The sequence below is a fragment of the Pogonomyrmex barbatus genome, unplaced genomic scaffold, assembly GCF_055798465.1.
Source record: "Pogonomyrmex barbatus isolate J1 unplaced genomic scaffold, ASM5579846v1 scaffold13, whole genome shotgun sequence".
NCBI lineage: Eukaryota > Metazoa > Arthropoda > Insecta > Hymenoptera > Formicidae > Pogonomyrmex > Pogonomyrmex barbatus.
The window spans coordinates 7,570,218-7,594,074 of NW_028297109.1; the positions used below are offsets into that span (position 1 = coordinate 7,570,218).

Sequence of the window (23,857 nt, forward strand, 5' to 3'; positions counted from 1 at the left end):
ACGATTATTAATTGAAATAGGTATGATTTTTGTGAGATTGTGTGGAATTTTGTACATAAATAAACGCGTGTTATTTATTACGCTCAATTATATTTTAACAATTTATTACTTTATTATATTTGTACGACGCAATGTTTATTAGAATTCGGAATTTTTACTTTAAAATCTATTTATTTATTTATTTATTTATTTATATTTAGCACAATATCCGATTCAAATTATTAAAAGATAAATGCAATTATTAAAAGGCAAATGCGATAACAAAATTAGATTCTACAATCCTATCAAAATCGGGATATTTGACAATTTTTCATTCGACATTAAACATAAGAATTTATATCACGTCAATCACGTAACACTGTCCAAACACTTTAATTAAACAACGTTCCGTAATTCTTTGCCAGATACACATTTATATGCAGTCAAAAGATTTAAAACATCCAGTTAGAAAAATGAAAAATTTTATTCTAACCAATGGCGCGTACAATCCACTAGTGAAACCATTCCTTTACACAAAAATGTTATTGAAAAGCTTTAGAGTCTCAGTGAAAGCTTCCAGCTTTGTATCTAGTTGGAATTGGTAGTTTTTTCAATTTTTCTCGAAATTGTACCAAAATTTTTTTAAAAATTCTTTGTATTTTTATATTTAAATTAGACAGTTCATTTTAAATTAAGTAAATTTAATTTACATCTAAATATTGCTATATAGTCTATATTATTTAATGATAATCAATATATACGTATTTTTTATTAAACAATTAGGATGAATTGCAGATATAATATTTAATCGCATCTCTCGCGAACAAAATCTTGCAGATCTCAAGAAAAATTTATTTTATATTTTTTACTATTTTTCAATGTCGATAAGCGCCACATAAATATAAATATAACTTACTTCATGCGTTTGTTTTGTTAAAGTTCTATCGATGTCGTCTAATATAACATAGAAGATGTTCTGCGAAGCTTATACGAGGAGATAGAACACGTCGGTTGTCTCGTGTGAGTGGCCTTGTATATTGGAGATGAAAAATTCATGGGGCTCGATGCAACGTCCAATCTTAGGTATTTATTTCATGTAAGATACATGTGCCCGTATTTTCCACTCTCACGGAACACGATGTCGCATAATAACGATATTTAATTCTTCAGTATCCCTGGTGACAAAACGTACGAAAGCGCTCGTAAGACAAAGGAATATTTTTACGTAAATAATTATTTTATATAAACAATTCATTTCTTTAAATGAAAATTTTAACTTAATTAATTTACACGCGAGAGAGAAAAGGAGAGAGAGAGAGAGAGAGAGAGAGAGAGAGAGAGAGAGAGAGAGAGAGAGAGAGTTTGTCTATTTGAAATTGATTACACTCACTTAACATTTTTTTCATCCTCGGCAGAAAATCTTGAGAAAGTTATTATACCACCACGAGTTTTTCTGAAGATGTTTCTAAAAATGCAAACTTTTGCATATTTTGTATATTTTCACTTCTCGGTTATATACTAAGAGTTTAAAATAAATATGAAAATAAATAAAGAAAAAAATTTCATATGTACATAACAAAGCAGCAGTTGCTAAAAATAAGAAATTTGTTAGTTGTTAATTTCATTCGAATTAAGTTTCATTAGAATTAAAATTGAGATTCAAGTGAGTTTCTGGTTTAGCAGACCATGTGAATAATTGGTCACCAAGTGACTATGTAAAATTAATGGCATATAGTATATACAAATTGGAGGCGATATCTGGAGGAGTATCGATTATCACACCGGCACAAATTGGGAGATAATTGGCTGTGTCAGCTTGCGCGCACCGGTCTGGTTTCCCGACTGGACAATATCGCGCAACGGGAATTTAATAAAGCTCCGACTTGAACACTGCGGACGTGGCTGAAAGAAATGGACGTGCAGCGTGTCTAGCATACACAGCACCCTCTTCCCTTCGTTTTTGTCCTATCACCCAGTTCACCACATTTCTTAGCTTTTCTTTCTCTCTTTTTCCCTTTTTTTAACCGGTTCTCTTTATATTTTTCATAAAAAAAAAAAAAAATTTATTTTCTGAACTTCATCTTCGAAGCCAAAGCTATGAACGGTGCTATGTGACGAATATTTTTTTTTCATTTTATTCATCAATTGTATTTAAGAAAGAGACAGATAACATTTTCTTTTTATTTTTTCCTTTTATCTTGTTACGTGACAAGAAATAAAGTATGTTAAGATATGTCAAATGTATCAGACATCCATTCACATTATTTATATGCAATGTTATTATGCAAATAAAAATTACTTATTTGATTTAAAAAGTAATATCAGCCAATTATCTTTTAATCATCAGTGAAATAATCGTTACTTCTTTATCTTTTCATTTTTTGTGATATTTATATTTCGTACAGATTATCTGTATAATCAAAATATCAAAATATAGAAATAAAAGAAATTGCGTTGCCATTTTAATTTATAAATAATTATCTTTATAACTTTAATTATTTTATAATAATTATTTTATAATTTTAAATATTAAGTTTTTAATAAAAAAATAAAAATAATTTTCTCATCTTCTAATATCTTAATTAAAAATTATAAAAAATATATTTAAAAAAATAGAAATAAAAATATAATAATATTATAGCGTTTCTGTAATATAATACTCTGCCGCATCATGCAAATTCTCTGAATTAAGTTATAAGAATTAGTTATACACACAAAAAGAAATGAATATTGCCCCTCCGTTTCCTCTCCCCCCCATACACATACACTATGTGATTACATATTATAATATATTAATGCTATTCTTAAGTTGTAATATAGATTTTATTACATATATACAGGGATGAGTAATAATTGTATCACATGAAAATATTGTTTGTTTCCACAGTACATTCTAGTTTGATTTAGAAATATTATTGAAATATCTCTAAGTATTTCTAAAATGTATTTCTTTTAATTATTCGAGTATTATATAAAATTTTCAATTTGAGATCTTTATCTAACAGAGGAACATTGGATTAGGCTTTTAATTTAGATATTAATTTGAATAGAATATATATAGAAAACGCATATATTTAACGATCTATTATCTATTTTTCTCCTTTTTATTATTTTCTCATTAATTCTTTAAATTTAAGATAATATTCAAACAATGCTTCTTCAGTTTTAGACTAGCAAATAATATAGGAAAATTTTTTTCTATTAATTCAAATTTATATGAAATATCTGAAAATATTTACCTTATTATAATAACATCAAAAAATTGTGTAGTATGTTTCTATGCGGGATATTACATCTCTATTATATATTATAATATCACAGAAACTGTAGTAATATTTTATACATATACTATGAATTTTTCTTTTTCCTAGAAATCAATATAGAATAATTTTTCCAATAATTGTAATTTGCAAATTATAATTATTTAAAAAACAATTTTATTGTCTTTAATCAATTATTTATATAACGATTTCAATTTCCTTTATATAAATATAAAATTTGTACATGTGTTTCTATGTACAATGTTAATAGTCGTCTCTGTAACGTTTCTGTAGACAATAAAATAAATAATTAACTTTTTGATAATTGAACAAAGTAGATTGAGCGATAGATTGTTAATAATTCGCTAATGAAAAAATTGTCGAATACAAATATGGAACATTTTAGGATTGTTATAAGAAGTTTTGGTGATTTTATTTAACGTGCATAAATATTTCCACAGAAGAGATCGATTACGATAATTAATGAAATTTATAGAACTTCATTTAGGTCTTGCACAAATTACAATTAGATTACAAAAATATTTCAAATTAAAGAACCTAAAATTTGGAAGACTAGATAATACTAGTAGCATTTTCTGAAAACAATGTGAGAAGACAATATTATATTAATATAAGTTTTAACTAAAACAAACATACAATAATCAATGTGATAAAAAATAAGATACATTTTATTTAAAAAAATAAAATTATTTTGGTAATTTCTTGTATTACAATTATGATTATCTGATGAATCACATATGATATTTTATCTTTTAGTTTGTTTCTTAACATTAGTACAGACTTGATAATATTTCTATAATTTAAGCGTATTTATGCATAATTCTATCTTTAATTTTTCTCTTTTTACGAAGGCAATATGTTGTATATTTAATTATCATTTCTGTTTGGTCTACAAGTATTATATATTGCTTATTTTACACTGATATTTTGTTTGTATTTCTATTGCTAGAATTGTCACTTGCAAAGTCCCATTGCATGTTCTGTACATTTTAACGAACAATTGTCTTTTATTGCCTCTGGTTTTATTTCAATCTTGATAATTATTGACTCTTGGCGATGGTTGCTCATATTTGCATATCACAGCATAAATATCGCCACCTAAACGTTGCGCCAGCCATCGATTTTTTATAACCGCCAATTTAAGACATTCGCACTTCATTTTAGCATAAAAATTCGTATGTAAAGTTCTACCCATTCCCTCGATGACTATAAGATCCACGTTATGCTTAATCATTGCAAGACAGAGATCCAAATTCAGACGACTGTCGGACGTCAAAATAATATTAGTGAATTAATTTATTAAATTTATATTTAAATACAATCTTTTTGTATCAAAAATAACCATTTATAATGTTTGTATCTATAAAATATTCTAAATATAAAAGTACCTGAGATCTAGACAGGGGCCTGCTTGCGCGGTTTCCATAGCAATAAGAGTATTATTTTCTAGACCCTGTTTAATAACATCACAAATTTTTGCGACATCCCGTAACAAAACGACCAATTCAGGATAAGTTACATCGTTCAAAGCTGGCAGAGAATTAGCACATAATATTACCTAAAAAAAAGAAAAAATTTTTATATAAATAAATTTTATATAAATAAATTTTTATATAAATGAATTAAGTTTGATTAATTGTTTAATAAATTAATTTTTGAAAACAAATAAAACATTTTAGCTCAAATGAACAATATTAATAAAATAACCTTAGTCCCTCGTTGCAACAAATCTCGTGCAAATGGCAAAATTCCAAGAACTATATCTGCACCGCTATTGTCAACAAAGATGGCTGCACATTTGTGAGGTGGTCCATTCTGTAGTCTGTGTACCCAATCATTTAAATTATCTTTTAGCCATGGTCTACCTGTATTATCGTGATAAAATATTTTAAAAAATTATTTTAAAATATATCAAGAACTATATAAATCAGGACTTATTAGAAAATAAATATATTAAACAATATTGATTATTTAATGATGATGATTTACCTGGGATTTTTGCTTGAGCTTCTTCGAAACCAAAGTCATTGTTTTCCAATAGTTTTACGACATCTTTTGCACCCCAATCAAATATATTGCCACTGAGAACACCCAATATCAAAGCTGTTGTCTTTTCTGCGCCTTCTAATTTATCTATGGATGTTATGCGATCATGTAGAAAACTTAATGCTTTTTCATTCTCTTTTCTTTTTTGCTATAAATAAGACATTATCATGTGACATGTGACATAAATTTCATTTGAACACGTTTATTTTAAAATTTCTAAAAAAAATAAACTAGAGATACCTACATGTAAATATGGATCTGGAAAATCAAATTCTTTCATGCAATGCTCGATGATATCTAATAATGTTCTAACCGCAAGTGTCCCATATGCACTGCAAATCCATTAAAAATTAATAATCTGATAAATAAATATAGATTTTTTATATAATTAAATTTACAATATTTATCACAGCAATGAGAAACTCACAATGGTTGCGCCTGAAGATAATGTAATTTGTTAATATATTTCTCCTTTAATTTTAATCCTCTATCTTTTGCTGTCAAACTGTGTGGTTGACTGCGAATAGCAGTCAACACAAATTTATCTGCAGATTCTTCCAAACATCCCAGCCAATAATCTCTATAAATATAAATATTTTATAAACTGTACATTTGTCTCATCATAATATTTAAGGATCGGCAGGACTGACGGAACTTGATTTAAAATGATTATCTATTTCTTATTTACAGTGCAGATATGTATCTGTACTCAATTATATTTTGTCTTATAGAAACGATGTTTCGTCATGAAACTTTGCTAAGATAATTTCTTTTACAATTACGAAGGTACCTACAGAGCCAATTTTGTAATTTAACTCTTGAATAATTAAAATAAATGTAACTATCTCCTTATTTACAGTGCAGATATATATTTGAGTACACCCATATATCATCTCGTAGAAGCAATATTCTGCCATGAGCCTTTCTCAGTGTATTTTTTATAAAATTATGACTCTTGCTACAGAGCGGAATTTTGAAATTTGGCTCTTAAAAAAAAATTTACAATTGATGAAAATATTTGCACTTTATTGTCCTATAGTGCAAATCTATTTACGTATAAAATGAATTATTTATTTTCACACATTTTCTTACAAAAATCGCTCTGTAGTTTTCGTTAGGCAAATATTCCGATTATAAATATCATAATTATATAGCTTTTCTCGCAGTATTTTGGCCGTAATATGGATGAAAAGGAATTCATCTCCGATAGAAGTCTCCATAGTCTCTCCTGCCGATCCTTAAATTTAAATATAAAAGTCTCACCTTGCTTCTTTATCCTGAGTGAGATCTGTAGTATCAGGATTGTAAGATGCAGGATCTTCCAATAATGGGCAGAATGTAACAGCGCATTCTACTTGATCAATTTCTAATTGATCGACTTTAATTCCAAGATCAGTTGAAACAGAATCTTTAAAACTCGATGAACCAGCATAATTTTCCAACCAGCTATATTTATCTATTTGTTCGGTCCCATATAAATATGCTCCAATTGCGCCAAGGTAACCTTCATGGCGAAGAAAGAGAGGCTTTACCTTATCCTAGTGGATATATTAACATAATAATATAAATTATATATAAAAACGTATCTGTATTTATCTTGCACTTTGTTGAATCCAGTTAATTACATTAATTAACTTGATTCGAAAGTATAATTAGAAGATCTCTAAAATGTTATAAAAAGACAAAGCAAACATATAAAAACTAACATGAGACCAATATTTGATGGAGTATGAGATAGTATACATTGATAATGGATGGTTACGAAGGAAATAACCGCCAAAATAAACCTTGTCCATGTTGTAAACAGTTGCGTATAAACTAGCTATCTGTCCAATATCATTACTAATGGTAAATAATAAACTCCTTACAAGATCAGCTTCAGAAAATTTTGGTTGTCCTAGAATGTTATTAATATAATTAGTATCTGAAACCATTATAAATATACAGATTTTATATCTAGTGATATCTAATCATAAAGAAAAATGTATATGAGTAAATTATTATATTTTTTTAAGTTATTTTTATGTCAAGTTATTAATGAGTTTTAGTGTAATTGTTTATTTATATATTATATAGAGGTTTTACCACAAGCTACTGCCTTGCCAAAAGATGATGCAATAAGCTCTCCAGGTAAACCTTGGGAGGAATAATCGCCTCCATAAATATCTTTCACTAACATGTCTACATTACGGTGGTCTCCTCGTTCTGCAAGTTGCAGCAATTCATCAAAGTCCTAGTAGGGTGTTTTTAAAGTCATTGTTTTAATACATATTTATATATACAATTCACATGGACTCAATGGTATTACGATGGCAGAATCTTCTCATATAACAATTCATTTCACCACAACTTCTAGATATTTATAAAAATTAAATAAAATCTATCCAAATCAACGTGCATTTGTTGTACTAATAATAAAAAAAGAAAGTAATCTAAGAAAATTCATAAATTCTATACCTTTCTTTTTGTAAGTAGTGATCCCAATCCCCAAAATGTACCTCCTCCTGTAGCTGTACCTCCAACTCTTTCAAATACTTCATCTGATTCTACCTATAAAAATAAAATTTTTTTTTTAATAAATCTATTTAAAATAATTTGTTATATAAAATTTATTAAATGTTTATTGCTTACTTTAAGAATACTGACACCACTGCCAACATTAACTAGCAAATATGGAAATATATTAGGTTCAGCTTTTTGAAATCTATATTCTGGGTTTGCATTTCGATGATATTCAAATGCTTCACAAGGTATATTTTTAAGCAAAAAATTGCATCCCTTTATCAGACAGTCTATCTCGTCTTTCTTGTCAACTCTGAAATTTTATCTCAGTCAGTAAATAGCAATGTCTCAGATATGCATATATCTCTCTTAATATATCAAAATTAAACAATATAAAATTAAACATTTCATGTTACAAGACAATATTTAGAAAAATTTGACAAAGATATATATATATATATATATTATATATCAAATAATTTTCAAAATATAAAATCAAAATATGAAACTTACAGTAATCCTAATTTTTCTTGCAACAATGGAGTATATTTGAATGCTCCACCTCCAGTTACTTTAATACTTTTTCCATGAAAACGTTCAACATCTACTAAGTTTTTTTTGACAAAGTCTAAGCAGTTTTCGATATACTTTGTCTCAAACTTAACAAAATGTAGTCTATTACCCTCACATACTTTATATGCTAATTCTCCACTATTTCCTAAACCCTCTGCATCCTCATAAAGTGCTTTGCGATAACTTACTGTTGAGTAATAGGCGATTTTAGTTAATGATAATCCTAAAATAATATAATAAGATTACTGCAATGAATAACCATTAAACGTTTAGTAAGTTTATTAAAAACACATTTGTTTTGAATAAAAAAAAAATAATATAAAAAATAATTATTTTATAAGAAATGTAAAATAATTATTTTATTTAATAATTATTAAAAAATAATTATTTTATAGGAAATGTAAAATACAAAAGTTAGAAATTTTAGATTTAAGAAACAATTACTTTATTTCTTTGAAAAATATTTATCGGGATAACTCGTAAAACATCAAAAAGGCATTATTATGAGACATTTCTTATGTTGTGTTTGTGTTTACTCAGTCAAGTAACAATTATATAAATTAGAATATAGCTGTACAATTTAATACATAATTTAATACATAATTATATTATCCGTTTGTATTAACAAGTGTCATATCATATTATCCTAATCGAGTTGGATCATTGATATAAATGTTAACTAGATATATTTGATTTTTTCATCTAATGAGATGATGATTAGCCTTCTAAAAGATTGGGAATTGCAAAGAGGGCTGATCTCAAGGATCTTAATCAATAACATACCGATGTCGATGGCGAAGGTCTGCGCATTCTTCAGATTGGCAAATACTTCAACAGCGGGTGGCAACTTCATGCAATGCTGATGCGACTGTTCGTCGACTTCCGCTGCCATCTCCGCGTCCACGGGGCGACGACGCTTGGTTTTTTTCTGCGGCTGCGATATCGATGCCGACACCACGATACCTCCACGAGCATTTAACGCAAATGCAAACTTGCGACAGGTGGCAAACGCATCTACATCACAGGTGATCGAGCATTAGATAAGCAATCTCCAATTTATCGCTGATAGAAATGACTCGAAACTCGAGCGGGAAAAAGCTTTTACTCCTTCTTCTTCCGTTGTCTATCTGAATTTATTATACGAGATCTGTTTACTCGTGCGTGTCCGGACGGCGTAGATAACTGCGGATTTAAAAGTGAGTGTCGTAACGAACATTTACAGATACATATATACATATATTTACAGATCATATATACATATATACACGCATATGTACAGATATCAGATAAAATGGAGAAACAAAGAAAGAAGAAAAAGAACAGAGGAGGAAGAGAGAGAGAGAGAGAGAGAGAAAGAGACGAGAGAATATTTTTTTTTATTATATGTGCATTTATATTGTTATAAGCAGATGTTTGACTTATCCTTTGTAAATAAACTTTTATACATACCGTTCAACAGAATAAGATGGAAATTAGATAAAATAAAGTAACTGAACAAAAAAACAGTATAATCATATATGTGTACTTCGTGTCGATACCTTTGACTCTCTGCGGGACGGTTATCAATCCTTCACGTTAATATTTGAAAATCCAGGAATGAATAAAAGAATCTTAAGAGCTCTGTTATAAACAGTCATACCAGAGAGCGACTATGCCGGCCTTTTCGGTGGGACTGTCAAAGCCCTTACACACTACCGCTAATACATTTCTAAAATTTGGAACTACTTAGTTATATTCATTTTACGTGCTGCCGATAAAATCGCATTCTGATGCGTGTCTGTGCTATATCCACAATTCATGGATCACGATATGCTTATACAGGATGATTCAAAATAATCCATAGGTCCTTCAAGGGACATATCCCTAATCGTATTCTGACATCAGCTTTCTTTAGCAAAAGTTTGTCCGGAACTTAGTTTTTAAGTTATAAAGAGAAATAGTTATATAATATATAAACATATTGACAAATGTACATATTATTATTAAAGTTAATTAATAATAATAATTAATAAAATAATTAATACTTTAGTCTATAATAAAAAAAATTATGCAGAGATGTAATTATACAAGATGATTCAAAATAACCCATTTGTCCTTCAGGGGACATATTCCTAATCGTATTTTGAGATAATTTTTCCTATAGCAAAAGTTTGTCCGGAGTTTAGTTTTTAAGTTATAAAGAGAAATAGGAGTTAACGTATTATAGATCGGATATAGGAGATGAGGGACGGCATACAACTCACCGTTACACGCAAATGTTTATCAAATTCATAAAAATGGACAGTAGCTAAAATTACTTTTGAATTTTATATGTGTAAAAGCATATTTTTCATTTCTTTAAACAACTGAAATTGTGTGTTTTTCTGTATGAATAGGCTTCATTTCCCATTTATGGCCTTTTATAGCTATTTACTACCAAGCTATTGACTTCCAAGAGGGGAAAGAACAGTAGCCGTCCTGAGGCACTAGAGATAGGCTGATGGCAGAAAATGAGATGTAAGCGCTTACGTTTATCATAAATGTAAGAAGTTACACGTATCCGTGAAAAGTTATTAGATACGTATACGTTTTTCTCTGCCTTAACGTCTACGTCTACGTTTACGGTAAACGTAAGCGCTTACGTCTCGTTCTCTGCCATCAGCCATATAGGTATTCTCATCCGCCATTCTTAGTCCATTCCCCCACTCTTTGCTCTCTCTGTCTCGACGTCTCGCTGCTGAGCTGAAAAGGTATAGTGATTATAGGTTAAGTTTTTAAGTTGCTCGAAATTGTACAATTCCATTCGTTCCGTTTTTGCTCATATTCTGAATACTCACTGTAATGTTGGTTTAGAACCTGCGAGGAATGTTTGATGTTCAGATTATTTCTAAACAAGGTGCAAAATGCCCATCGATCTCACGGAAATTCGGAATACGGCGAAGTCTTGCGTCTAGAGCGCAAGGAGTGGGGGGAATGGATTGAAAATGGCGGCTGAAGATACCCGTATCTCTAGTGCCTTAGAAAATGTTACTTCTTTTAGCATAAAGAATCATATTTTGTACTCTATATAAAAATTTCGGAACACCCTGAATATATAGAATATATGAAATTATAATTCAAGTCGACGCAAATATCAAATATATACAGTGCTAAAAATCGCTAAAAATCGCTAAAAATATGAATATTGATAATTAATTAGAAATCGTTCTGCCACAACAATATAAAAAGTCGATTGTCTGTATCTATCTGCTTATTTCAATCGTGTTCACTCTTCCTTTTTTTATCTTTATAGGATAACACATCTATTTTAATGAGGAAAGTAAATGAGGAAAGTACACTTTGTCATTCGTTGCATTCTTCCTCTATTTGAAATGAAGCGATACTTACTTGGATTTTCATCAAATAAAGAAAAATTGTGCATGGAACATATGTGTGAATATATGTGTATGTGCATGTGCATATGCGTATGTGAGGGGTTCATCTTTTCTTTTCTGCAGATTTTTTTTCAAGCAGAGCGCAAGCGCTCTAGCGAACGTGTAAAGCTGCTTGAAATTACGTCTCTTTCATTTTTCTTCCTGCATTTCTCGTCGCTGCTCCGAGGTCTCGTCGATCAAAGATCAGAGAATCATCCGAGCCAAGTTGCGTTCAATTTTTTTCTCGGACAAAAAAATATCGACGAACATTTCGCTGAAGCAACTTTGAAATCACAGCTTCTCGATAGCTTCTCGATAGCTTCCACGGTATGGTGAAGCGCGTGAGTTAGTGTGAGGTGCCCGCCATCTTAAGTTTATTGTACGATCGGACGCGCACACATTGTCATAAGGTGGAGGGAGAAAGGAATATGTCAGTCGACGAAGCGGAATCTATGTGGAATCCCGTTGTCGCTGGTTGTCGCTCTGTCGTGATCGCGTTCGGTGGCGCGGTATCCGCAACTTGAACGGGACAAATTTCAAAGAAACCTCGAGGATTAATTTCGCGCGGTTAATTATTCTCATCGCGCGATCAACGATCTCGTAGGAGACACGAGAGTGCGGAGTGCTAACGACTAAATTATCGCGGTGCGGTTGATCCCGATAGAAGAAGAAACGCCCGTGTTGTTCTCCGTGGTTAGGGTCTCGGTTGGGTCGGTCGCGACGACGATGCGGGTGTAACGCCATGCTGAAGTGTGATTATATACGTGGATTATTATGAGAACGATCGGTATCGGAGAGAAATATCAACGAGTCCACGCTCTAAAAATGGCCTTCGCATTCGCGCGCGATGCGATAAATACGTGACCGTATCGTGCGAGGCTGCGAGATCCTCTCCACGATATCGCCTTATGAAACTTCATCCGCGCCCTACGTCGAAGCTATTCTGATACATACATGATGCGGTGTTTTTGAAGTAGGTTCGAAGAACGAGAATCCAACGAGAAGGGAAGAAAGACAAACACGAATGACCATGGCTATGCCATGGCATAAAGAATATGACACAGGAGCGTCGGAGCTTCCTGGACGATGTACCGTAAACGAGCTTTGAGATCCGCGCGAATTCACGGCTAGCGAGATCGCCAGAAAAAAAGAAGGTACACGCGGAAGGTACAGCGATTAGTTTCGACGATTAACTCGTTACATGTGAATATTTTTACATTTTCGCGCTGGAATTTTGTCGCCATCGTTGCCCTCGCTGTGCGACGTGTCCCTCTAGCTTGAACAAGCGGAGAACGCCTCTCGCGTTAGCAACGTGGATTACGTGACGAAATGTCACTTGTCAAGACTCAACTCTCGAGACGGCTTCTATAAAAGATATCTCGGGAAACCTACATTGTTTCTTAAAAATCAAACGCAAATTTTTTCCCATGGAAAGAATGTAAATTTATAGACTGAATTAGCACTTTAATGTTATGTTTTTGTAAATAAAAATGTCATTTTGTGGTGATAATTTGAAAAATAATATAATGACAATTTAAATAAGATAAATAAGATAATAAGATTTAAATAAGATAAAGATATATTAACCTATACAAATTCCATAGGATTTTCCATGCGGCAGATGTATTTTAAATGGATGGAAACAGAATCGATGATTTTGGAAATATGAAGCTCTCGACTATGCAAGAAAATGATGGAAATGAAGTAAGAAAATTTTCTGAAAATCAAGCCTCCAATGATGAAATCATGATGGGTGAAGCTGCTAATAATAAACATGGAGAAAATAGGACTTTAGAAAAAGAGGAGGGTTCTATGGTATCCAATCTTCCTCTCTTATTTGCTAATGGATATCCCACATCTCTGGAAAAAATTACTATGGTACATTAATTTTATTATCCATCTTTTTTACCTTAAGATAACTACTTTTATGAAATATATATTAAAAACAATGAAAATCCATATTGAAAGATAAAACTATATTTCATTATGTTACATAAACCATATTACTATACATAAACTATATTTTTTAGCAATCTAATATAAATATAAATATTTCCATAGGTACAACTGGAACGTTTTATATTATTCATGGTTCATTGTTCACTGGGACATGATACAACAAAAGTTATTAATAAACCTGAATGGTGGCCTCAAGATGTTAAATTCTCAAGTCCATTAACGAGACCTAAGAAAATCAATGATGTAAGTACAATTAGCAGAGTAATATTATTATCTTTCTTTTATAGAACTGCAAAGTATTACACACACATATACATACATACATACATATATAATTATGTATGTATGTATGTATGCGTGTATGTGTGTATATTTTGCAGTATATATATATAAAAGATCAAGCCCTGTCTGTCAAAAAATACTAATCTGAAAATATTATTTTAGAATTGGATGGCAAATCTAAAGAAATTGGTTTTCCGGTGTTACACATATCACAGGAGTGAATATCTGTTACGTTTTTGTTCCTATTTAGCACAATACCCTCATGAGGAATTAGAATATGTTAATAATTGGGACTCAACGACTAGTCTGTACCATAAAAGTACAGGAAAGCTACTAGTGACATTTCGTAATGAAAATATGGTGTGTACCAGTATGTATACTTACAGATGTAGAATAATCAATCTGACAAATATCTTACTATATAGTTTGTTATATCTCACTCCCCTTGATTTAATGAATGAGAAAGCTTTCTGCGCCTACAGCATTATGACAGCCCCCGAAGAACATTGTTATCTCATAATGCATCTTCATCGAGCAATGGAAACAAGACTAAGCAACAGCAAGCTCCCATGATGGTTCAGCCACCATGCGATGATATTTATCTCTGTGACAATTGCGATGCCGAATTTGTAGGCCTCGCAAATATGAAGGTACTAGTATTGAATGGTATCGTGATTCATTTCTAATGAAACTAAATCGATACGCGATAGATGATATCCAACTAACGTAATACTTTTTATTTCCTTTTTATAATAATCTAGGAACATGAAAAAATATGTTGCGAACAAGATCATGGTGGTGGTAGTGGCTCGCGTTCGTCTACACCAGACTTGCCCATAGTCGAGCCCGAGCTACAACAGGATCAATTTCTAGAATATTTTCAGTTACAATCGAGTAAGACTGAGCATAAATCGGCTGATGCAAAAAACACAAATACTTCTGATAACGGTATAACTAGACGAACATCTGGACGTGTTAGAAGTTCCCTTAATTTTACAAGATGCGCAGCTATTCCATTTTCATCACCTGCTGGCATAATGTTAACAAAGAAATCAAAAGCAATGACCGAGGAAACGCAACAAGAACGGCTAGATAGAATAGAGAGGCATGTTATTGCGCCAGTATTGCGTGATTCGTGTAGACCAAAATGGCTGGACACAGAAATAGATAACGATAGATGGATAGTAACGTACAAACAAAATCGGGATAAACCGATTGATCACTATGTACATGAATATAAATTCGTGAATTCTTCTAAAAACAAACCAAGTACGTGTTTTACTGTACACCACTATTTTTGTTTAAACATATATATGTCATTAGAATCTTAAAAAGTTAAAAAAAGAATAAATTGGGATATATGAAAATCTTCATTTTTGTTCTATTTTATTAAATTATTTTCTCTTCACTTCTTTTTCTTTGTTCTTTATAAGTGAAATAGTAGAACGACATTGCATTGCAAGAGCAGAGCATTGAAGAGAAAAAATAATATAGGAAATAGGAAACACAAAAAAATAGCAAGGTTGATTATATTTATTGATAAGAAAAGAAAAATAGTATATACAGATGTTCCAGAAAGAAAGATTAATATTTTGAGAAGTAATGATTGATCATTTTAAAAATGCTCTCATGAACATGTCTCTTATGAATAGTTATCAAAATTGAATGTGATAAAATGATAACTGATAAAAAAAGATTACGTACTATTTTTAATGATTTTTTGTTCAAGTAATATATTTAAAATTTATAATAAATTTTCAAAAATTTTTTATTAACATCAATACATTTTTCAACCCTTATGAGACCATGGCATGTTGCTCGCCTTAATGTATGATAATGTTCCTTTAAGCGGGTAATAACATTCATTATGTGAATTAGTATTTCGTCGATATATTAATTTTTCTTGATTTTATTCTTTAACCAAATCCATAAATAAAGGTCCAACAGAGTTAGATCTGAAGGCCAATTAATGGCATTGCCACGAATTCAAATTATCTCGAAAATTGTTTGTAATAGAACACATATTCATGTAAACATTCTTGCTCAAAATGACCAATACTTTCCAGGATATTGATTTTTTCTTCTGGAACACTATATAATAAAAAACAAGTAACATAATATTAAATCTATTTCATAAGAGTTTTTTAAATAGAAAAATCATATTCATTTTCTTTTCAGTGTTGAGTATACAATCACAATTACTCTATGCTACATGTCGACCTATCTATGCTGTTCTTACCCGATTAAGTGAGAAGCAACTTAATGATTTGAAAAAGGATCCTTCAAAATATCAGTGTCCTAAGAAAACTATTAATGTGCGAAAAGTTTTATTAACGAGAAGAGCAGGACCAGCTTGCAAAACAAAATCGAGAAAGGCAACTTGTGTACGAAATGCATCTATATCTTCAAAACGTAAAGCGCCATTAGATGAGCCAATTGTTGAAAAAGAAATCCACATTAATACATCAGCAGCTAAAGAAAAATTAATTGCGTCCGCTGCTGTAAAATCATTTACAGATAACGCTGAGGCTATCAAATTAACTAAAGAGAAAAAATGTGCATCACGTACGATAATGTTAATCGACCTCTGTTCATCCGACGAAGAAGAAAGCAATCCAAATATTCAGATGCCTTGTGATGAAAACAGAGATCCTAGGAATACCGCAGAATCTTCGATTGCGAAATCTTTCTTACGAAAATTATCGCCGAAACAAACTTTACGCGAGACGCTACATTTACCTTGCACACTTATCGACAGACTAGTTATCGAATAGTGTAGTGAATGAAAATAAAAATAATAACAAATATCAGCTGTTAAACGATATACAAAAAAGAAAATACGTATGCTTTTCTTCGATTCTGGCAGTAAATATTAAAAATCGATGTACAATAAGTTATTACTTATTATTAAATAAGTGATGACTTAACAACTGTACATATGTTATGTTTCTTATATTTATTATTCTAATAATTTTGATATAAGTATATAGTTGAATTTATATTATAACACAAGACTGTTATAGTTTTGCAACTTTATCTAAGAAATAAAAGATTTTGTTGATCATGAATTGAATGAATGGATCGTTTAGATCACATTTGTGAATATTGCTTTAAAAGAAGTTCATGAGAGTAGTAGGAGATAAAAGTAGGGTAAAAATCTGGAATAATTTACATGGTAATTCTTAAATAATGAACAATTAAAATTTATGATTATTTGCTTAATTGCTTATTATTTAAAAGTCATTGTATATACTCAATATTTAATCAAAGTTGTCTAGATTAATATTCTGCATTCTTTTAAATTTGTAAGGAACATTCGCTATAACAGCCTCTCATGTGTATGATAATCAAGGAGTATATGTTATCTTGAAATCTATTAAAATATTAATACAAGTTTCAGTTGATGTATATAAATAAATAATTTAAATAGAAATATGTAAACATACAGTACAGAATGGAATATGTGTGAATGCACTATTTAACTTTTACTATAGTATATAAAATTTTACAATATCATTGGTTAAAAATTTAAAGTGATTTTTTTATTTTATACAGATATATATGTTTTGCTAGAAAAGAAGTCGAGAGATTTTTATTTCTCAGAGAATATATATATAATCAAAAAAAAAAAAAAAAAAAGAAATAGAAATGAAAGAAAACTGCATCTGTTTATCATTAATATTGTTTATTATTCATGGGAAATATATTTCAAATATGAAAAATGCAAGAGAGAAACATAGTTCATGCTTTTAATACATATGCTTAAAAGTCTTTATTCTTGTTTTTTCTTTGTTCCAAATAATTTTCCTATGAAAAAGGAAACTAATTTACCTTTCCAATCCTTTTCAATGCGTTTTAAAACTAATCGCTTCGTGGAAATGTTGTGAAGTGGACCGAATGCTAATGCGACAGCTGTACAGGCAAGGCATATAACATTATAAGGCATACTAAAATCGGGAGTCGGAAGACTGATAAGCAAGGACTCTGTCCGTAATTGTACTAGATAACCATCCCTCGAAGCATTAAAACTGTAAGTTTAATTATGATACTTCGCTTATGTCATTATTTATTTTACTTATATAACAATTGAAAAAACATTTGTCAGTTTGGTAAAAAGATAAATAAACAAACCTTGAAGTAATTGTACTTCCATCGAGTGGCAGAGCAGTGTAATTTCTAGCTATGGGTAACAAAGCTGTAATTATGGCTGGTCCCATATAAAAACCGTGATTAGCATCTGGCGGATATTCTTGCCATTTGAGAAATAAATAATCCATATCGATGGAGATTTTCGTTACTGAATGCGGTGGCAAGCGCAGGATTAATTCCAAATAGTACGGACTTTTTCTCTCCCTTCCAGGTAAATAACGTTGCGCCACTGTAATATAAGATGTATTGATGTTTAATAAGTATATTGTAGTTTTCATAACAATAAAACTTCTTTTATAAATTTTATGATCGTCTATATTATACATATATGAATTTTATATTATTCACAAATAATCAGTAAGCTTACTATCAATTCTAAGACCAACTTAAGATTATTTTACAGTACAACAGTATACAAATATGATGTATTTAAAGAAACAGAAATGAATTTTTAGTTGAGGCTATATTAGTGCATAGTATTTTTTTTCAAATTAATATTATAAAGAAAGATGTTACGAAAAGACTAATTTTTATTGTGTTCGAAGAAAGTGAAATAGACATCATTTCTTATAATTCTCGAGGCAAGAAATCTAATGGTGTTAGTTCAAATCACGTCATATGAACGTGTGTGAAGCTGGCCCTGCACTTTTTGAACTTTGTATTTTTCTTAATTGTGCTTCTACATTAACATTTGTATTAAAAAAAGGTGAAGGGGAGAAAGAGGGAGAGAGAAAGAAACTGAATTTTTTGCCAGTCCCGCACTTAAAAAATTTTGAATTTTTAATAACTGTGTTACATTTAGGTTAAAAAAAGTCGATATTTCAACAAAAACTGCAAAAAAAAAAATGTTTACTAGTCTCGCAGTCTCTTTTTCATTTCGATTAAGTTGAAGTTTTTTTTTTTCCCTAAATTAGCATTAACTTGTGCTATCGGAAAAATGTCAATACTATCATGTCAATATGTCATTTCGTTTAAAAAAAAAAAAAAAATTCACAAAGAAGAAAAAGATAGTACATATATAAATAACATTGCAACACCAATATATATATACCAATAGAATTTTTACAAGTGTTGTGATTAATTATATTTTTTAATTATATTCATTCTGTGAAATGTTAGAGATGGCAGAAAATAAGGAGCGTTTTCAACATGTCATGCTTTTTTATTTCTGAAAAAACAAGAACATGTCATAGACTCAAGATAAGATGTATATTGTACATAGAAAAAATGCTATTGACAATTTGATTATATAAACGTTCATGAAAAGAAAATTTGAATTTTGATAATAATATTTTAAATGATTAAGATTGATAAATTCTTGATTTTAATTGAAAATAATTGATATCTAACGATTATAGAAATATTTGGTATTAATCAATTAACTATTTCAAGGAAATATGTAGATATGTAAATATGGAACAAAAACGAGTATGAATTGATGAATACATTCATCAATTAAAAAGCTTATTAATGATAACCAAAATGATTTGCCATGATGTAGTAGTTTGTCCAACATAAAATTTTTAAATAATTTATCAAAAATTATACAAATCCATTTTGAGATATAAATATTTTAATTCATTTTTTTAAGAATATAATAAATTAGATAATACTAATAGTGCTAGCGCAAGATGCGTCGACCTCGAATTTATGTTGAAAAGATTGTATCAGAAATATCAAAATTGGGAGCAAAATTGTGAGTCTAATCAAAACAAGATATCTAGTGATAAATAGTGACGCGAATTTTAAAATAGTAATAAATGATAATGTGAATATCAAGTAAGTAAAAAAATTTAAACATGTAGAGCATATATTGATAGAAATGGATTGGAAGAAACTGAAGTCAAAAAGCGAATTCAACAAAGTATCATAGAAAGCTTGAACTTATCAGTATAGTAGTATTATTATTTATTTATTAAGAATTTATTAAGGATTTATTAAGAAAAACATATAGTTCTGGCTTTAGTCAGTTAGTTTCGCTATATGACAAATCCATAGAGTAAGGGCACATAATTCATTGCAGAAGTATCTGTTATTAAATTTACAAAAAAATTATTAAACTAAGTTTTAGCTTCGATCAAAAATATATTCCATTCCTGTATTTATAATTATTATTTTATGTTTACTTACATGGACGAACTTGTTTCTCATTCTGAGTTATTGTAATAGAATGTAAATAAACTAGCAAGTACCATGGAATATTTTCTAATAAGATTACATCTAACGCCTGCCAGTGATTGTTATACAATTTAGTCACTAAACTGCCTCTTTCTTGGCCATATCCTAAAATAATATACATATAAATTTATTATTAATTTATTCATACAAATATATTAATCAGTAAATTCAAATTTCTAAAGTCATAATTTCTCAAATTATATATTATAAATATAAGGTGTCTTACAATTAATAATGCATTTTCAGACAAGACTCTAGAACAAGTTATAGAAAAGCATTTATCAATATATAGTCGCAATAGCTAATAAGATGTTAATTTATAAAAATCTACGCGAATATAAACATGCGTCTACATAAAGAGGAGACACCTTAGCGTTATGTACACTTGCTGATATTTATAAAGTAATATCTTATTAATTTTCTGCGAAATAATATAAATTTTCTACTCAGTATAATTTGCTCTTGCTCAGAAGTGCATTAGTAATTATGGGACATCTTGTTTGTATTTTTATTTTTTACAACATATATATAATAAAAAAAGATAATTTTAAAAATCTTTTTTACGATTAAACATACCAATAATATATCTATTCGCATAGAGAATTGAGGGATAATTTATAATACTATTCTTTGGCGCACTATGTACAGCAGCAATATTAAATATTCCTCTACTGGAATGAGCCCTGATATCATATATTGCTATTTCACTCTGTTGTCCACCACGCAAACTAACAACTTTTGCATTTGGCGGTGGTGTTAGTTCGTATACATGATTTGTATTGTTGTCAGATATGTCAATATAAATGTTACTTAATATTGCAAGCGGACATGCACCTTTAAGCCCCATTCCAAAAAATTTTCGTATCGACCAATCCTGTGTAAATTGGATATAAATAATTGTATGGTAAAATTGTATATATTACAATTTGTGATAATGACTTTATATCATACCTGATTTATATCTATTACTGTATCATATATTAAGGAAACAGTTTGTTGTAGTTCTAAAGATGGCTTTGTACAAGTTATATCGCGACATATTGATCGGAAATGTATTCCAATGGAATGATAATTTGTATTATGAATATGTGCCGAATTTAACAATGTGGCTAGACCTCTCTGAAAGGAAAATAATTGGTTACATTGATTAATAAATCAATATAGATGACACAATCTTGCCGAGCAACGCTATCTATTATCTTATTATAAGATTATGTGTATAATTTATATTACATTTTTTAGAAATCAGTTTAATTTACTTATTATTCTTCATAAGAAAGATATAGTAATATGCAATTTGCGAGTACCTTGGAATCACAAGGCAATAATTTTTTGAATGGTGTTAGATTTTCAGTACAAACTATCTCTCTCGGTAATGATGAATAACGTAGATGACTAGAATTCACTGGTCCATCCGTAACACCAGTAGGACGAAAGGTAAATTCTGGTGACATACTGTTGGATGCATCAACAAAATTCAGAGATGCGCAAAGTAATCCAGCTAAAGCATTTGTCAGCCCTTTCCACTCCTCGTCTACGCTACAAAAGAAAACTTATATGTTACTATCTTTTTATAGTTTTAAATTAGTTTTTTTTTTTAATAATTCAATCGTGACATGAATAATTAAATTTTCTTTATTTTAAATTATGTTTTTGCGCACATATATCTAATATTAGAATTAAATATAAAGCCAAATATTCAGATGTTTTAAAAAAATTAAAATTTTATCATTATTAATCTCATAGATTCAATTTTGTGTAATACAACTTTATAATACAACTAATACATATAATACTACATATCGTATTTTAAATACTTCAGTAAAATATTTTGAAATCTAAGCCTAATAAATAAAAATTTAAGGAAAAAAGTTTGAATTTTTTGAAAATATTTAGAGATTTTTTTCAAAGTTATCTTAATTTTATTTTTTTTTTTAATGGAACATTTTATGATTTGGATACATTAATCAATGCAGTTTTTATAAAGGAGAATCCATGAATGTACAAAGATCTGCTTATAAATCTTTCCATTAAAAGTGAAAAACATGGAGTTCAACACCAAAAACACTGCCGTAGAAATTCATTTTGAGGAATCCAAGTATTCCCAATGATAATTCTATTTTTTAATTATACTTTTTTAAAATGTAACTTCTAAGCATAATTTCATAGCAGAAGATTAAAACTTTGTTAATGTATTTAAAAATGTCAGATTCTATTTAAAAAAACATAAAGTTGACTTTAGGTTGACTTTGAAAAAAGCTACTTTAAGAAAATTCAGTGTCAATTTTTTTTCCTTATTGTTAGAACTTATAAATTATCTGAATCATTTTTGCTTGCTAGTTTTTAAGATATTTGATTGGCTATTTAAATAAAATACTCTGTACAATTATCATAATATTTAATAAAAAGTTAATATTTAAAATAAAATAAAATTTAAAAAAAAAGTTAAATTTCAGAATTATTTCTCACTTTGTTATATCCCTTTTGAACCAAGCAATGATTTCGGCACCAGGCCCAGCATCATGGAAAGGATATCCCCATTTTTGATAATTCCACAAACCTTCCGTTAAAGTAACATGTAGCTCGTCAACATTATGGCGACCAATGATCTCACCCAATCCCCTTGGAAAGAGATGTGTATGATGAACTGAAATGATTATTATTTGTCAATTACACTAAATAATTCAAACTTATTTTATAAAAAAATAATAATTTTAGTTATTAATAATTAAATGCTCTATTAAGAATAACATAAAAATACTTAAAAAAATTTTTTATAAAATAATACAGTTTTATAATAATATAATAATATAATAAAATTAAAGAATTCTTAAATGCAACTTTGAATTAAGTTTATTTTATCGTATGCTTTTTAATATTTTCTAATCACAAAAGAAAACAATATTTACATCTTGGCTCATATAATATATATATATATATATATATATATATATAAAATGAAACTATTTTATATCATTTACATCAATTAAATCATTATTGTTTTATCATTGTTGATTAAATGTAAGATGCATAAAACTTTTATAAAGTTTAAACCAATTATGTGAAGTACTCACGTGCTTCTATGTGATTTGCCGTCTCCCATATTGTAGTAAATTGAAAATAGGCATAAATGTGATTATTCGGCAAGGGCTTCAACATTAATTCTTCATCAAAGAAGTCGTTATATGCATCATTGTATGCACGTGCCTCAATGCCAATCAAAGCGGTAAGTAGTGCAAATACGTGCGGGATTATCATCTTTGAGGTTAGGTAGCATCAAATAATTTATTACGCATTCGCTTAACCGCTATACTTTCTCGTGTAACAAACAATCATAATTTGCACTTAACAGTCTACATAAACATGTAGACTGTACGTATTAATATTACTACTCCTTAATTTCTTGGCCGTGATTTCCAAGCGGCGCCAATATAGGCTACGATTCAAGTCGTATATAATCTGAGTACAGAATCGAAAATTGGTAAAATTAAATCGAAATTGGAAAACAAAGATAAA

General features: G+C 29.5%; 3 protein-coding genes and 1 long non-coding RNA gene across 7 annotated transcripts; 1 reads left to right on the top strand and 3 right to left on the bottom strand.

Annotated features, from left to right (window-relative positions):
- Positions 1 to 3,647: 3,647 nt before the first annotated feature.
- LOC105425578 (4'-phosphopantetheine phosphatase) lies at positions 3,648 to 10,067 on the bottom strand. Its single transcript, XM_011636419.3, is given in 16 exon segments — positions 3,648 to 4,217; positions 4,219 to 4,290; positions 4,292 to 4,522; positions 4,649 to 4,818; positions 4,968 to 5,125; positions 5,250 to 5,454; positions 5,551 to 5,638; positions 5,734 to 5,886; positions 6,570 to 6,844; positions 7,013 to 7,203; positions 7,392 to 7,539; positions 7,764 to 7,856; positions 7,938 to 8,121; positions 8,322 to 8,604; positions 9,165 to 9,563; positions 9,831 to 10,067. Coding segments are annotated over 15 exon segments (2,403 nt in total). The 5' UTR covers positions 9,274 to 9,563; positions 9,831 to 10,067; the 3' UTR covers positions 3,648 to 4,174.
- Positions 10,068 to 10,626: 559 nt separating this feature from the next.
- Positions 10,627 to 11,658, bottom strand: LOC105425580 (uncharacterized). Its single transcript, XR_967665.3, has 2 exons — positions 11,198 to 11,658; positions 10,627 to 11,102 (listed from the first exon to the last, which is right to left on the bottom strand). It is a non-coding gene; the product is annotated as an uncharacterized LOC105425580 (long non-coding RNA).
- Positions 11,008 to 17,785, top strand: ova (ovaries absent). 4 transcript variants are annotated; one of them, XM_089072018.1, is made up of 7 exons: positions 11,008 to 11,110; positions 13,378 to 13,651; positions 13,835 to 13,975; positions 14,177 to 14,374; positions 14,497 to 14,664; positions 14,776 to 15,283; positions 16,193 to 17,785. In XM_089072018.1, the coding sequence occupies exons 2-7, from the start codon at positions 13,406 to 13,408 to the stop codon at positions 16,786 to 16,788; spliced, it is 1,857 nt and encodes a 618-aa protein (XP_088928144.1). In that variant the 5' UTR covers positions 11,008 to 11,110; positions 13,378 to 13,405; the 3' UTR covers positions 16,789 to 17,785. The 4 variants fall into 4 exon arrangements, with proteins under 4 accessions (XP_088928144.1, XP_011634722.2, XP_088928142.1 ...); XM_011636420.3 differs by lacking the exon at positions 11,008 to 11,110 and adding an exon at positions 12,129 to 12,940; XM_089072016.1 differs by lacking the exon at positions 11,008 to 11,110 and adding an exon at positions 12,129 to 12,927.
- On the bottom strand, positions 17,683 to 23,599 carry PIG-T (phosphatidylinositol glycan anchor biosynthesis class T). Its single transcript, XM_089072019.1, has 8 exons — positions 23,416 to 23,599; positions 22,811 to 22,988; positions 21,649 to 21,880; positions 21,293 to 21,460; positions 20,918 to 21,215; positions 20,294 to 20,446; positions 18,146 to 18,392; positions 17,683 to 18,042 (listed from the first exon to the last, which is right to left on the bottom strand). Exons 1-8 carry the CDS (start codon positions 23,597 to 23,599, stop codon positions 17,787 to 17,789), a joined length of 1,716 nt encoding a protein of 571 aa, XP_088928145.1. The 3' UTR covers positions 17,683 to 17,786.
- Positions 23,600 to 23,857: the final 258 nt, after the last annotated feature.

What these genes read in the sequence shown, in the direction of transcription:
- PIG-T (XM_089072019.1), bottom strand. Translation starts at nt 23,599, where the DNA reads ATGATAATCCCGCACGTATTTGCACTACTTACCGCTTTGATTGGCATT. An exon ending in GGCAAATCACATAGAAGCAC is followed by an intron (nt 22,989 to 23,415) that starts GTGAGTACTTCA and finishes TAATCATTTCAG; the next exon opens with TTCATCATACACATCTCTTT. An exon ending in TGAGAAACAAGTTCGTCCAT is followed by an intron (nt 18,393 to 20,293) that starts GTAAGTAAACAT and finishes CTTATATTACAG; the next exon opens with TGGCGCAACGTTATTTACCT.
- ova (XM_089072018.1), top strand. Translation starts at nt 13,406, where the DNA reads ATGGATGGAAACAGAATCGATGATTTTGGAAATATGAAGCTCTCGACT. An exon ending in TAGGCCTCGCAAATATGAAG is followed by an intron (nt 14,665 to 14,775) that starts GTACTAGTATTG and finishes ATAATAATCTAG; the next exon opens with GAACATGAAAAAATATGTTG. An exon ending in TTCTTCTAAAAACAAACCAA is followed by an intron (nt 15,284 to 16,192) that starts GTACGTGTTTTA and finishes TTTTCTTTTCAG; the next exon opens with TGTTGAGTATACAATCACAA.